At 33.0% G+C, this 17,452-nt stretch overlaps 1 protein-coding gene across 1 annotated transcript in view; it reads left to right on the top strand.

Moving 5' to 3' along the window:
- The window catches only part of LOC105215407 (uncharacterized), a 29,439-nt gene extending 19,130 nt beyond the window's left edge, over positions 1-10,309 (top strand). The window contains exons 3-4 of the mRNA XM_029043351.2: positions 1,869-2,043; positions 10,008-10,309. Of these exons, the coding sequence (XP_028899184.1) occupies positions 1,869-2,043; positions 10,008-10,194 (362 nt within the window). The 3' untranslated portion in view covers positions 10,195-10,309. The remainder of the gene's footprint in view (positions 1-1,868; positions 2,044-10,007) is intronic.
- The last annotated feature ends 7,143 nt before the right edge of the window (positions 10,310-17,452 follow it).

Raw genomic sequence — 17,452 nt, 5'->3', positions numbered from 1 at the left:
AAAATCAAAAATTATTCTTCTGAAACCATTAGTCACTATAAAAATATTTCAAAAAAAGGAAATTCAATTTTTTAATAGAATTAGTCATTCGAATATTTCTCATACCTTAATATCATCCGCTTAAAAGAAAAATACAAAATTACGTTTAATTCCTAGACAAGATGACTGGCAAATATCACGAAACAACTCCCAGCCAAACAATAAATTAATTTATTATATATAAATATACAGACATTTCGATTATTTTCATATAAAACTTCAATTCAAATACAGATTGCATAACTGCAAACATCGGAGTATATGTACATAAGTTCGCCCGAATAGTTAGCTAATAAAAGAATGATTGCATAAAATAGACGAAATAAAATTTCATTCGCAACAAGTTTAGGATTTCGCTTATTGCCTCAAAAGTCAAAGTCTAATAAACTAAGCGAATGTTTAATTATTGAAATTAGCAAATTCGACTGAGTCAGTTGCTAGACGGAAGATCTTAATATTATTATATACAACTATGTACGTATGGCTCTAGTTGGAGCGTTTGTTGGACTTTGAACTGTAGAGTTTGTCAAAGAAGCAAAAAAAAAAGAAAAAAGAAGTAGAAAAAAGAAATATAAACAATATCAAAGAGGGAAAGTGTAGATGTGAGTGTTATACAATTAAGAAAGTTAAATTTAAAATACGGAAACTTGAATTAAATACGATAAATAAATATATATAAAAAATTTAATAAATATAAGCTTTTTTGGTAAATTAAACTAAAACTTCGCAGGGTATTTGACTAAACTATTTTTTTCCGGGACATTGAGTCATAAGTGAAAAAATTGTATTTTCCTATTTTCGAAGATATCCTCCAAAATCGAAATATTTAGATACGAAGTTCGAAAAAAGACTTTTTAAAAAATTTCTATTAATTACAGGATAAACCTGATAAAAAATGCGAAATATGGATAGAATCTACAGTTTCCTCTTAATTCAATGGTGTATAAAACTTTTCTGGTTAAAGTTTGATTTTCGAAAAAAAAAAATTTTATAACAAAAAATACGGGACCCCTTATAACATCTGCCTGATAAGCTTGACCGAAATTTTTTATGTATTATGCCATTTAATTAAGAAGAAAAGTTAGATTATACTATCTATATTTTGTTTTTTTAAGTAGCTGTATTCTGCGATTAATAAAACTTATTTAAAAAGTCCCTTTTACGAACTTAGAACATCGAAGAATATACTTTTTTTTACTTACGACTCAATCGCCCGGATAAAATTAGTTTGGTCCAATACCTAGCCGAGTTTTGTGCAGTGTTATGAATACAGAAATAGAAAGCTCTAATAAATGTATAATCGGAATTGAATTTAGCAGTTAAATCGTCATAAACCGGAAGCTTCAAAGAGAGCCAATCATTAACCAGAATGTACATATGAGGACTTATATATAAGATAGAAGTTACCAGGCGTCCACGATGTTGAATACGAATGACAATAGGTGACTATGGTTGAAACTTGAATAACGAATGGGTTCATTTTTCTAAGTTTTACTGTGAGATTTATTGGTCAAAATAAAGTATGTCAGAGAAAAGTTGGTTTGAAAGAGGAATATTGTTGAATATCACAAACGTAAACTTAACTTAGTGATCCTTAACTCGAGGCCCCACTAGCTTCAACAACTTTTTTCTAATAGAGTGCGACGTTTAGCAAGAAACCACAGACTTCTCAATGTATATTCGGCAATAAAAAGTTGCAAACCTTAGCTTTTGCTATGTAGATTTAGACCTTTTCTTTAATTTCTAATACTAATATATATCTCTAAATTTAATTATTATTTTTTTATGGATTTTTTATTTAATCTCATTTATATTTTTCCACCTTTCAGACACCGAGATCAATGAGTTCTCCGCTGTTGCGCTTCAACGAAAGCAAACATCACTCAAATCACAACTAACAGATGCCATCAAGGAGTCTTGCCTGCCAAAAATGCTCTGCGAAATGTCCGCAAAGCCAGAATATATGCTCACCGAAAAGGAGAAGGATCTCTTGTACTTGATAAGGTGAGTGTCTTTGCTAATTCAAAATTAAATATTTTATAGGCTTGTTTACTTAAATTGTTGATTCATATTATTAAGCGAGAAAACGTAACGATTTCTTCGCGAAATTTCTGATATAGATTATTTATATAAAATTACTAGTGAGTCCAGTCTTAGCACATGCGCAAATCAAAGAATGAGGAAGTAATTACAAATTTCATAAATTAATATATTTACTAGCAACTCCATGAGTTAGCAAAAAGCCTATGCTGTCACTTGTAGGCTTAGTCAATAACTTTGCATAAAAGAAGATCTCGTTTAACTTGTGCGCCACTAGTCGGCTAGCTCGTAAATAATATTAGAATTCTTAATGTTGTTGCGCTAATTTGGCAAATAATTCTAACTATTGTAGATGCCAAAAAAAAATTGGCAAATCTATCAAGTTTCCCCTATTTTTGCTTGATGGCAGCCAGTTTCTGAATAAGGAAGTGAATTGGTAATTTTTTGTTTGCTCCCACTGACGTGAGCGCCAACATGTGTACAGTTGTTTTTTGCCTTTTTTGCGCGCGCGCAAATTAAACAAACTTTCTGTTAAATTCTAAATAAACAAGTTTTATTTTTGTCGAAATGGTGTAGTTGATATTCTTAAGAATAATAGCTCGCATTTGCTAAAACCGGCAAACACGTGTTTCAATAAAATAAAATACTGGAGAAAAAAACAAAACAACACAAGTCGTGTAAATATATAAAAGAAAACAATAAAAAACAGGCCTATTTTTAATGGTTGTTTCAGTTGATTTAATTAGCGCTTAGTTATTTCAGTTAGTCATTTGCGCAGTAAATTCAGTCACTTTGCATAAAGCTCATGCGGTCTCTTTAAGCCGGTTCGTAAATTGGTGTAGTTCAACACCCGCTTGTCGTCATAATAAATAAATTATAATAACTACATGTTTATTAATATTTTTTCGTAGTCAGCTGTTTTAACCTTTGGTTGAGAACATGCGGTCACAGAGGCCTTTTGTGTTTTTGCTTTAAATATTTAAATTTACTACTATTTTATTTCTTATATAATTTCATTAAAAGCTTTCTAGATATAGCTCTTAAAATATTCCTACAAAAACAGCTTACTCTGAAAATTAGTGCCCAAGTAATACAAAATATTTTTAACAAGTAAGGAAGAGCTAAGTTCGGGTGTAACCGAACATTTTATACTCTCGCAATTTATTTATTTAACTTTATTTATATTATATAATACACAATTTGATCCACATATTCGTCATATATATGGCATATGAAAGTTGGAAACCATAATATTAGGTTAGAAGCACCGAGGTCCTCGTGTTCGATATATGGGGCCTTGAAAACCTATGGTCCGATTTCGGCGATTTTTAGAATGGGGCTGTGCAAAGTTCTGCACCGATATCTTCCCTAGTACTTAGTTTATATATTGTAAAGTAAACGATTCAGATTGTTTTCAAAGTTCTGGTATATAGGAAGTAGACGTGGTGGGGAAGCGATTCGGCCTATTTTTACAACATATCATGGGGTTGTAAGGAAACTATTACAAACCAAGTTTATTGAAATCGGTCGAGTAGTTCCTGAGATATGGTTTTTGACCCATAAGTGGGCGACGCCACGCCCATTTCCCATTTTGTAAAAAAATCTGAGTGCAGCTTTCATCCGCCATTTCTTATGTGAAATTTAGTGTTTCTGACGTTTTTCGTTAGTGAATTAACCCACCTTTAGTAATTTTCAACCTAACGTTTGTATGGGAGGTGGGCGTGGTTATGCTCCGATTTCTTTTATTTTTGGACTGCATTAGGAAGTGGCTAAAAAACCGACTGCAGAAAGTTTGGTTTATATAGCTCTATTGGTTTGCTAGATATGTACAAAAAATTAGTAGGGGGCGGGGCCACGCCCCCTTCCCCAAAAAAAATACATCCGAATATGCCCCTTCATAGTGCGATCCCTCATACCAAATTTTATTTCCATAGCTTTATTTATGGCTTAGTTATGGCACTTTATGTGTTTTCGGTTTTCGCCATTTTGTGGGCGTGGCAGTGGTCCGATTTTGCTCATTTTCGAAAGCAACCTTCCAATGGTGCCAAGAAATAAGTGTGCCAAGTGTCCTCAAAATATCTTAATTTTTACTCAAGTTACAGCTTGCACAGACGGACGGATAGACAGACATTCGGATTTGAACTCCACTCTTCACCCTGATCACTCTAAATATTTCTGGAGTTTGCAGTTTTGTTTACGGTCTTTGACGAGAAACTTAGAAGAGGCTTTCATGATTAGGGATATTACAGTCATATTTTCTGAAAATTTAAGTTACAAACAAACTAATAACTTGATAAGAATGATGGATCCGACATATATTAGCATAAATCATGGCTTGATTGCCATATCTTCCTCGATTTTCATTTTTGAATTTTCTACTAAATCTTGATCATTTATCCCTTCATTTATCATTATTCAGCAACAACCGAGAAATCGTTGGACTTCTCACTATTAAATATACTTAGCTTAATTATAAAATAAAGCCTGATCTTTTCCTTTATTGTATGTATGTGATTGGCGTTGCACCCGTTTAGTCGATTATAACCGAATCGATGATAGTGCGCCACCTCTCTCTCTCCTTCGCAGTTCGGCTGTAATCCTTTATTACAGCTGGTAAAATATTCAGAAAATATTTAATATATGATAGTTAATGAACCCTCCTTAAAACTACCCGTGGTATTTGGTCCAATAGCAAAGCAACTTATCAGCTCTTGACAAACCTAAGATAGTAGGTATTGCATAATATCAAAGTCTCATATGCTTTCTTAGGCACATACGTTTACCGAACATTAAGTATTCTAATTTTACCACAAGCCTAATTCACATGCTTACTACTTCTCATATATGTATTTTTTCTTAGAATACTAGTGTCCATAATAACGTTTTCACACATCCAAATTAATTGATCAATTCAAATGTTTATTGAGGAACCCTTTTTTGCCTTTTATACTGCCGGCTACTCGATAACCGATCAGCTGTTATACGTTTTTATTTTTGCTTTTCATAAGAAGTTTGTAAGTTTCATCAGCTGATCAGCGACATCTACCGTAGATTTTTTTATCATAAAAAAATTCAGCCAATCGCAGACAAAGAACTTATATCGTACGTCTTTGTCGCACAGTTACATTTGATTTTCAAATCGATTCAAATTCAATTAAATATAAATATAGATTTCATTTTGTATGGTAAATCGATCTTAATAAGCGTTTTAATCGAGAAGAGGCCGGTTAATTGATCAATTAGCTCCTGTCTAAAAACGCTATAAAATCCTTTTCGCACGGCCAAATAAATTTAGTATAATCCGAAATAATTGAGAAACAATTTTTTTGCGTTTCGCACAGCCGGCTACTCGATTAACGACCAGCTGTTAGCGCACACTTCACACAAGAAGTTGGTAAGTTGCAGCAGCTTATTGCTAATTTATCAATAAACACAGCAAATTTTACGGCATGAACTGTTGTCCATGTCCCGCAGAGTTGCATTCCAGTTTCAACTCGGTGTGTATTCGATTAAAAATTAATTAAGTAAAATAAGATTTTTCCTTTGTATATACAATCGAGCAAAGGCCGTTTAATTTATCAATTAACTCTAGTGCGAAAAGGAAAAACTATTGTTTACAACCACTGCTTGAAGATGCTTTTTAACTTCATAACATGCACACCACCAACAGTGGTCTTTGATACCCAAAAAATAGCTAAACGAGAAAGTTCGTTAGATTACGCCTCTATATTTAGGGGGAATTGCTTAGATAATTTCTGGATTAAATACAGAAAGCCTTGCTGTAGATTATCAATTTGATACAAATATCACAGACTTTTTCGTTGATTAACTTTTTTAACGGATATGGTTTTGGATGAGTACGACGCTGATCAAAGGGTCGGCTTGGATTAAGTCATATAGACTTAAGACTCGAGAAAACAAAATAAAGAGATAACTTTATTGTAAGTTTAATACAAAATTAAAAAAAAAAATGTATTATATTATATTTTTGGACCTTACTACTTAACGGCAATATTATATAGCGTTATCCAAATGATTTCTAAGTAGCAGTCGTAAAAATTCTAAGCATGTTCACCTTCCACACGAATAATGGTAGTCATTACCTTCACCTACATGAATAGGAACTACAAATATAGTATATATATACATATATATATATATATATAATATAAATATGTATGTAAATAGATATTTAAATTTGTATATTTGTAAAAAGTATGCATTGTTCTCCTTCTAAACTCAAAGCATTTAAGCTTATATATTGTATGTATGTACAAATGATTTGACTTTCTTAATATGTATACTGCTATATGAATATAATGTATGTACGCTTTACAACCAAGTTGAAAATTGTCATTCCGCTATTTGTTGTATATACACAATTGTGTGGCTTTTTCGCACTTTGCCTACATTGTAGCTCCGACGTTAGTGGCAAAATCAGCCTACTACTACAGCTAACTGTCGATATTTATTTTAATTATACCCGGTATATATCTATAGAAAAACGTTTTCTCAAAGCATAATTGTACAAGTAATTAGCGTCACACAAGTGCGCGAGCTCTAATGCAATAAAAATACCGTAAAAAGGAAGTTGTAATGTGTGCGATTTGCTCATTTAATTTGAGATCTATGCAAATTGTTCTAAATGGATAGTGTAAACACCTGCTTTACGAGTAGACGCTGCCTACATGTGAATATTAAATGGGCAAACAATCGACTACAGTGTTGCAGTGTTTGATATGAACATTAGGGTGGTTGATACTATTTTCAAGAAATTACATATCTTAGGATTCCTCGAGCAAATACAATGGAACTAGATGGATTCTTGATTGTAGGTGACCTTATGCAGTTCAGTTCAATACTTACTAAAAGTGTCTAAAGGTTGACAATTTTACAAATTTATCAAGACCATAGTCTAGTTCCATTCACTATACTCTAATTATTTCCGCTTCTCGGAGCCTATGGTTTGTACAAGACATATATTAGGTTGGCAAATATCTCCCTTCCGCCTTTTCGTATTTTGAAGTTAGTCACTAAACCATTTTAAACCATCTGCAGAAGGCTGGATGCATAAAAAAGCTTGATGTTTTGGTGCCGCATGATTCGACGCAATAAAACCTTCTGGACCGAATCAACGCCTGCGATATGCTGCTGAAACGGAACCATCTCGACTCATTTTTGAAGCGTATGGTGACTGGCCACAAAAAATTGATCACATGCGACAATATCAAGCAGAAAACGGTTGTAGTCGAAGGCCGGTGAATCGTCCCAAACAGTGGCCAAGTCGTGATTGACGGCCTGGAAGGTTTTGCTGTGTGTTTGGTGGGATTGGAAGGGAATCATCCACTATGAGCTGCTCCCATGTGGCCAGACGCTTAACTCTACCATCTTCTCCGGACAACTGGACCGCTTGAAGCAGGCGATCGACCAGAAGCGTCCAGAATTGGCTAACAGGAGGGGTGTAGTGTTCCACCTGAACAACGCCAGACCACACACTTCGTTGATGACTCGTCAGAAGCTAGGGAAGGGAGCTCGGATGGGAGGTTTTATCGCATCCACCATATAGCCCGTACATAACGCCAAGTGATTACCACCTGTTCATGTCCATGGCGAACGACTTGGTGGTGTAAAGAGGCTTGTGAATAGTGGCCGTCCGAGTTTCTCGCAAATAAGGAGGAGGCTTCAACGAGGGGGGTATTATGAAGTTGCCGTCTAGATGGAAACAGATCTAAACGGCGCTAACGAAACGGCGCATATTTGAAATAAATCCGATGACTATAACACTTTTTATAAAGCATTGAATAAAGAGCAAAAAAGTGGAAGGAAGATATTTGCCAACCAATATATTAACATAACTAGGTGCGTATATTTTTCTGATTATAATGTGGCCAGTTGCTAAGAATCAGTTCAATACTTCCACACAAAGTGATCTAACGCCGAAAACTATGAAAACAATATAATGATTTTTGTCCCTCGGAGGCTAAGGTCGGTTAAAGGCAATACAAAAATTTAAGGACCTCCTTAATATTTAATTATTATTATTATATTTAAATTACTAAGTTAAGTAAGACAACTGTTTACACTTGAAATATGTAGGTATGAAACTCTGTGGAAACGCTAAACAGCTGTGCCATTGACGTCTATATACCCATGTATGTCCCATGTATACCCTCATACGTCGCCGTAAAAAAATATAATAGTTCCATAATATAATTTACAAACAGTTTAAAGCGAAACAACTAACCGGTTGGCTGACTGGTAGCAGTAGCCTCGCACTTGACTTCTGCGCAATTAGCGCAGGAGCAAACAAAAAAATTTGAATACATACTATATATACATATAAAAAGTATATACAAGTACATAAATATACCTATTTAAATAAATTGTAGTAACTTAAAGTGGCACATTAAAAATAGAAAAACAAAAAACAGTTAAAACTACAAAACAGTTGGCGGTTGCCTGCTTCAACTGCCGCCTAGCTAACTTGGCTGCTGGAAAAATAATAGCTTGTACTACATATAAATAGTGGCGGCATGTCTAAGTGTTGCTCGCCATTTCATTTCATGCCTTTTAGATGCTTGTAGTTGTAATTGTAATTGCCCCTGCGACCGCTGTCTGGCCACACTACTTATGCGCCTAAATAAGTGCTTGTGAGTGGAAGTCACGTCACCGCCAAGGGTTAAAGGTGAAGTTTATGCGTCAAAAGCGTGCGCCTTGCCTTGCTTTCACCCAAGCGTTAAAGTTAACAATTTTACAGGGTTATTACTGTTTTTATATGTTATTTACAACTTTTTTTCGAAAGGAAAAGTAAACGGGTGTATTAAAAAGTATATACTATGGAATTTGGAACGGACGTATGATTTCTTTTTAGACTTTTCAGTGAAATAGTTTGGACTTTTGAAGACCTTCGACTGCTCTAAAGTAACAAAAAAGTAATAAAAACGCGTTATTGTTATGTCTCCAGCACATAAGTTAAAATTAGTTTGGTCCAGTACCCAGAATAAATTCGATTTAGTTGTATAGTGTAATAAATGAGAGTTAATGAATATACCCTTAAACTAACCGTAAACTGTTATCGTGTCATACAATGTTAATAATTTGATTTTCATACCCAGTTATATCTAGATGCTTTGGAGAGACTCTTTTCTTAATTACATATAACAGAAAGTAGTTGTAGTTGAGCCTCACAAATTGAGGGTCTTCTCAGCTTTTAAGAGGGGTTTTCTAGCCCTTACGCTATTAAAAGAATTATTACCTCTTGATATTAGCGGCTGTTACAAGCAGGATCCATTGACGGACCCATTAACTCCGCCACAATTTTGTTGAGTTTCCTTAGAAGATAATCTACATTTAAATTCTACTGTTTTAGGTCTCTAAGATATTATACTAGATCTCTGTTTCGACACGAGATATTAATCATACCGATAGGAGGCAGAACATAGGGAAGCGTTGAACCACTAAGTTTCTAACATCTTCAAGTTACGATCGTCGCTTCGGAAAAGCTCTTGATATTATTAGAAATTGATTAGAGAACGCCTTATCTCAGAACCAATAAATATTTATATAGGATATTCTAAGAACTTTCACAAAATTAGATCGTTCTTTAACTAAAAACTTGATACATTTATACTGAATGTAGCACCACTCTATAAAAGATACTTTAAAAATACAAACAACTTCAGCAACAATCCGTTCTATGCATCCAGTGGTCTGAAGATCTTCGACGGATTATATGAATATAGAATTTCGAAAAACTTAAGGATTGTGCATTAATTTAAAAAAGTACTAAGTTAAAAAGTACTAAATTAAAAGCCTGTTTGATTTGATTTTATTATAAACTGATTTTTAAGAACAATCCATTCCCTAACTCAATTCTAATAATTTTGTTTTATTAATTTTCGTTTCCATCTTCTCTCATATCCTTTCAGATCATCCACCATGTCGCTGGCAATGAATGCAGCGCCCAGTAAGTGGCACTTCGCCGCTCACATGGGTGAATTACTACGGTATACAGGAGATGATAATAGCGGTCCCATGGGTTGTGCCAATTTGTGGCCAAATTGTCCCATAAGTTCGAAGAAGTTAATGAAGTTATCGCATAAAGTGAAGCTGTAAAATAATGTTTAACCCACTCGATTAAGGATATATATAATTAAGATGAATGAAGGCGAAAATCACAAAGGTTTACCTAAATGATAAATAAAATGTCAAAGTCAAATGGAGGGAGAGATCTAATGAGGGTGAATAAATTTAGACTAAGTCAAAAAGAAAATTCTGATAAAATATTTGAGTAACGTTAGTTTGTTAAATTGCCTTGTTTTCGGTACCTATAAATAGTAAAAAAAAATGACTTAAAATTGTCTGCAGATATACATTTTGTTGCTTTTTCTATATTTCTATATTTTGGACCAAATGCTTCTCTGTATTTACAGAATCCTTATTCCAAATTAATAATTTTTAGTTAAGTGCCGAAAGCTTTGAAAATTTTTGAAAATCTTAAAATTTTGGAAAAAGCTCATAAATTCATGTTATGTTTTCCCAAGTTATGTTTTTCCAACTAAAAATTAGTTAATAATATTAGTTTTAAGTAAGATTGTTAATATAATTAACTTTTGTAAATACTTTTCGCTAGTTATATAGAAAAAAAATTTTGAACTCTAAAAAATTCGAACTTTTTTTAATTTAAAATAGCTTTTTAGTTACATAAGTTTAAATTGTGAGCATTTTTTGTATTATTTACAAATTTAGTTTAAGATATTTAATAATATAATTAAAATGTTTCTCCTATTAAATTACGATTAAATATAAAGCGATTATTTCGAGGCACAAAAATGAAAAATGAATAAAAAATAAATAAAATAAAATTTGAATAATTTAAAATTGCAATTTTTTTTTTAACAAATTTATTTAGTTGGAATAAAATAAAAAGCGAAAATAAAGCTGAAGCAAATCGTGATGGCACGTTTAAACGAAATTTATTTAAATTTTATTTCAGTTATCGATCGTAAAAAAGTTTATATAAAGTTTAATCCAAATTTATCAATTATTATTAGTGAAGTTATCGATTAATATTATCCTCAATAATCGATTTTGATTATTATTCGTACAATTAACGATTAATGTAGCCTAATTTATCGATTTTGCTTATTATTAGTGAAATTATCGATAAATAGTATCCTAGTTAATCGATTTTATTTTTATATCACTACCATCTCAACTATCAGTGATTTTATTATGCGGATGCATCTATTATTTACCCATTCTAATCATACGATTATTCAAAACACAACGGAAAAAATCATGAAATCTCTAAAACTAGTTGAGAATATCGAGCTTATTTATAGAACTGTGTGAAATTAAATATTTTGTCATAAATACTAGTTTTCTTAAATTATAAAATTTCATAATATCGATATGACCCAATCATTTATTGCCAACTAAACTATTTTTGTTGTTGTTTTTTTTTTTCTTTGTTGCAAAGTCATTCTAACACTTTGATCATTAGTGCGGCGAGCACGTCATTTGAATGACATATGATTTTTATGCGATTTCAACTGACGTTTGACTAGAATATTTATGCATGATTTTAGTTTGACTTTGATTAAGCGTTTTGTTGTTGGCAGTGAGCAAACTGGTTGCAATGCATAAGTCTTGATGTTTATTTGCATACAAACATGAATGCTTGAAATGAGTAATATTGATGTTAGGGTTGTGTTGATTTTTATATTTTTTGTTTGGAGTTGGATTCAGGGTATTTGTAGTCATCAAATGAAAACGAAGGTTTTATATAGAATAACTTAATAATATGATTTTTCAAGTTCATGGATTATAGAAAAATTATGATCATCTGATCTCCATGGGATCCGAGGTCCATCAGATACTTTAACTAAAAGTTACTTGTTATATTGACGATTATTAGAGAACTGAGTTATCGATCGCTACGCATAGTCAATTTGATACTCAACCATTTGGAGTGTGACGAAACGAACGATAAACTTACATAAATTTAATATATTTTTGATCCTAAAAAAATGTTCCATTATAAATTTTTAAAGCAAATTTCTGGAAGAACTTCAGAGAAACTAGAATTGTCGCGCTCCTGGTGACGCTGGGATGGTTATCGATGGAGGAAATGGTAGACACTGGATTCTACTAGGTTGAAGTTAGAACATTCTGTCATCTCGATTGTATTTAGATGAATGGAGAACCATCAGTATAATAATACAAAGCTCAGATCTGACTGAGTATAGAACATAATTAATCGCATGTAATCCTATATGAGTTTATAACGACAATAATGAATAAAGCTGGTTTTATTTCTGTAACTTACAGATTGTAAGAAACATTTTATATTAGCCATTCACATTATTCTTTATATAATAATGTAATGGAGTCCCTTCTCTCTTAACACAAAAACAAACATGCAAATCAAATGGTGTATGTATGTAGTCATTTAAAGCATTCTCGAATTATGAAATCCAAACAATTTACTTCCGGTAACTTCAATAAATGCCATTCTCAAATTATTTAAGACATTTTTATATTTTCCCACAAAATTTAATTGTTGTGTTTAACTTATTTCTAATTTTTAGTAAAATGCCTACTTCTAATGGCGCTTTATATCAAATAAAAAATTTTCCACAATTTTTTAATTATGTGCATGTATTCTGGCTACCGTCATTAAATTTTATTTTTATTTAATTTTATGTTTGTTTGTGGAACGTGATCATCATACTTGCTCAATCTGCCACAATCACTTTTCATGCTTACTTGCAGTTTTTTTTCTTGGTGAGGTAATAAAAATTGAAGAAATCAAATGAAATTAAATAAATCCATATTAATATTATAAATGCGAAAGTAACTCTGTCTGTCTGTTACTCTTTCACGTCTAAACGGCTGAACGGATTTTGATGAAATTTAGTAAGGTAATAGATGGTTACCTAAAAACGGATATAAGATCAAAAAGATCACGTCATCGTACTTAGGGGGTAGGAAGTAGGCAGAAAACTGAATTGAGTTAGTGATTTTTTATGGTTTTTGCTGGGAGCTTTGCTCTATCATGCCTAAACGGCTGAACGGATTTTGATGAAATTTAGTTAGGAGATATTAATAATTAACATTTTGTTTTACTTCTAATTTACAGTTACATAAATATAATATAAACATGAATTGCTGTTCGTTAGTCTCGCTAAAAGTCGATAACCAAACCGATCTGGCTAATTTTAGTCTTGAAATATTCGTGGAAGGCCAGGAAAAGATTAGACAGTGAGTAAATATGGAAAAATTGCGAGGAAGATAATAATAAGAGAATTTTATTCCAGTTAACAAGAAAAATATAAAAAGAGAAAACAAAAAAATAACATTTTGAAGGTTGTCATTGTTGCTTTGTTAAAATATTTTTGTTATTGTTCAATTGTACAAGGTTGTATCGTTTGCCCAAAACAATTTGTAACAACTAAGGAAAGCTAAGTTCGGGTCCAACCGAATATTTCATACTCTCGCAATTTATTGATGTAATTTTATTAAGATAACACACAATTTGACCTATATATTCGGCATAACGTCCGATAGAAAATCATCATATATAGGGCTGATGTAATTCAGAACCAATTTTACTCATTTTCGGGAATAGGGGCATCTTGGCACCTGTTAGTAGGCAAACAAACGGCACATTGCACAGGATTTTAAAAGATCTTGATTGTCGATGAACGTTTATGGTAATTTACGCCAGACTCTTCCAATTATTCGTGGATCAACTGTTACTGACGGGCTAATCGCATGCTAACATATGAGTGTTTTTGCAACAATATCAAATTGCGACTGTTGAATCAGTTGGAAATGGTAGGGTCGCAGTTGACACCTCGATAGATTAATAGCATTTCCAACAGATTTCTGTCACTTCATTGACTCGAAAGAGAAGTTTTCCTGACATGAAACATCAATATAATAACCATAAATGACTGATTGAATGACCTATATTGGTGGTAAAAAATATATCGTTAATCTTAATGCGACAATTTAGAATTTCGGTCCAAGAGAGTTGACACAGCTACAAACCAGGATAACGTAGTCAATTATCGCAAACTATTTAAAATTGCCTGAACTATCAACACTCACTTTGCAATTAAAAGTAGTGTGAGTTGTCATCATGTCAAGCCAAGATTGGACCAACTTAATTTAATGTATACCTTGCCACAAAAACGTCTGCTAGTAATACATATAAAATCGTAATACATTTAACATGAAAACATAAATCCAGAAGTCTTGGAAACTGGATACTTTAATTGTTTTTGTATAGAAAATGAGTTGTATACTAACCCAAAGTTCCGAGAAAAAATTTACTTTTTATAAATATTTAAAAAACTAGTTCGAGCGAATAGTTTTTCGAATATTACACGCATTGCTTCACTTGTCGATATTTGCGAAATAAAATATCAGTGAGTGAGGAACTATCTGTTTCTATCTCTCACTTTTTTAAATCATTTTTACCATACATCTAAGAATGGTAGAAAGTTAAGAAACGTTGTAGACTAAGCTTAAACCTAAAAACCCTGTATATCACATAATATCTACAGAGATGAGCGAAGGTAAATAAATACGATTACGAAAATCGTATAAATCCTTAAAGTAATAATCTAATTTTGTTAATATATATTCAATAGATTAGTATAAACGTTAAGTCAACCGTTCTATATGATTGCGAAACATGGAATCTCGTAGCCTCTGACATCGAAAAACTTCAAGTTTTCACAAACCGATGACCTCACAATATGTACCGTATTTTTTGGCCCATCACCGTTTTCCATCTAAACGGCAACTTCATAATACCCCCTCGTAGACGCCCCTCTCCATATTTGCGAAGAGCTCGGATAGACACTTTTCACAAGCCTCTTTTGAGTTCAACTGTACGCACCAAGGGCGTTCGTCATGGACAGGGACAGGTGGTAATCACTTGGCGCTATGTCCGTGTTATAAGGTGGATGCGATAAAACCTCCATCCGAGCTCCCGTAGCTTCTGACGAGTCATTAACGAAGTATGTGGTCTGGCGTTGTCCTGTTGGCCAATTCTGGACGTTTCTGGTCGATCGCCTGCTTCAAGCGGTCCAGTTGTCCGCAGTAGACGGTATAATTAAGCCTCTGGCCATAGGGGAGCAGCTCATAGTGGATGATTCCCTTCCAATCCCACCAAACACACAGCAAAACCTTCCTGGCCGTCAATCTTGTTTGGGACGATTCACCGGTCTTCGACCACGACCGTTTTTCCTTGATATTGTCGTGTGTGTTCCATTTTTCGTCGCCAGTCACCATCCGCTTCAAAAATGGGTTGAGTTCGTCCCGTTTCAGCAACATATCGCAGGCGTTGAATCAGTTCAGAAGGTTTTTTTGCGTCGAATCATGCGGCTCCCAAACATCAAGTTTTTTTTGCTGGGCGATGCTACGAGATGCAAGATGACCTTTCAAAGATGTATAGTATTGCCAGATACAAGCTCTGTAGCGCTTTATACATATACTACTTGGCATAAATCTGATAAAAATGTTTAGGTTTTAAGCACTTACCTTGTAGAGATGGAATAATCTACTTAACCAATAACCAATACTTCAATAAAGATCAACAGGTGATGATTTCGGGGTTCTAAAGAGCTGTTAATCTAGCACTACGCTCCCAGATATTTATCCAATACATCGATTAGATTGAGACAAAAAAAACTCTCTACAAAAAGAGAAAGCTGATAAATGTGTTTATATATTTAACATATTTCATAAACAAATTTGCAATTAAATTAATAAATAAAAAACATAATTACATTTATAAAGTAGGAAAAACAATTTCATTGAAGAAATCAATAAAAATAATATGCACTGAATACAATAATGGCTCTAAAATAATTATAAACTCATATGTATATTTTAAATTACATGAATGTATTTATATTGAAAGTATAACAGTATATGTATTTATCAATTTACTATATAGAAAGCAAGCAAGTAACTCGCACAATTGCACGCAAATTGGGTTAATCACAGCTAACAAATGTAGTGACGCGCAGCGAAGCGGCAACTAAAATTACAGCAAAAACACAAATAAGAAATATAATTCACGTTTATATGTAAATCTGTAGGCTCATTAGTTTAAACAACGTGTGCCAGCCATTATTGGCCATGGGAATATGTTGCGGTCACTCGCAACCGCATGCACACAACAAGGGTTAATTTTATGAAATTGTTATTATTGTTGCATGTGGTTATTTGCGTTATTTACAGGCCATTTGCAGTGAACAAAATAATTATTTTACCGCAAGCGGACGGTTTGTTGACGTGAGGAGTGTTTGTTATTATTATTTCTGTTATTGTTTATTATTATTGTTATTAATTTTTTTTACCAATTAATATTAATATTATTTTAAAAAAATTTAATTTTAAATATTTATGATGAATTCGCAGACTTAAATTTTAAAAATATATTACGTTAACTAATTTTCACATTATAATTCCTTTTTCTTCCTCTCATATCTAATTTTGCTCTCTTCCGCTTTACTTTCTTTCTTCACCATTTTTGTATTTACTTTTTACAACATTTTTTTTACAATTTTCATGCAATTGTTGCACCAAAACGCTAACGTTTTATTCAATTATCGCTAGCTAATTTCCGCTTATTGCTCACTTCAACGCTTATGATTTGCAAATTTACATTTCACTTATTTCCTAACACCTTTATGCAATGGTAAATATATAATATGTATGTACGTGTGTGTCATACAAAAATTTTAAATTTTGTCTGTTATGCATTAAGCTTTCTTTTCTGCTTTTTGCAAAGTTTCGTACTCTTTTTCTACTTTTTGCTTCGCCATTGGTGGTTCATTTGAATTATTTTTCGTATATTTTGTTTTGGTTACCTTTTCTCGACAAAGTTTGTGGTTAAATTGTTGCTTAAATATTTATATATGCATATGTAGAAAATATACATATTAAAGTATACCCAGTAGTTAAACTAAGAAGTTTATCGAAACGATAAACTAGTTATGCAGACCGAATGAATCAATGATATGAAAGCTGCAAAACAGTTATTCAAGTGTGTTCAGTTCAGATACCATCAAAGTCCAGCCTCTTTTGAGTTCAACTTTACACCACCAGTATAGGAACAGATGGTAATCACATCGCAGTAGATGGTAGAATTAAGCATCTGGACATATGGGAGCAGCTCATAGTGGATGATTACCCTCCAATCCCACCAAACACACAGCAAAACCTTCCTGGCCGTCAATCGCGGCTTGGCCATTGTTTGGGACGATTCACCTGCCTTCGACCACAACAGTTTTCGCTTGATATTGTCGTATGTGATCCATTTGTCGTATCCTGTCACCATCCGCTTCAA

This window comes from Zeugodacus cucurbitae, chromosome 4 (assembly GCF_028554725.1).
Source record: "Zeugodacus cucurbitae isolate PBARC_wt_2022May chromosome 4, idZeuCucr1.2, whole genome shotgun sequence".
NCBI classification, from domain to species: Eukaryota; Metazoa; Arthropoda; class Insecta; order Diptera; family Tephritidae; genus Zeugodacus; species Zeugodacus cucurbitae.
The sequence above is the reverse complement of the archived record's forward strand: the minus strand, read 5'-3'. Positions and strand labels throughout refer to the sequence as shown.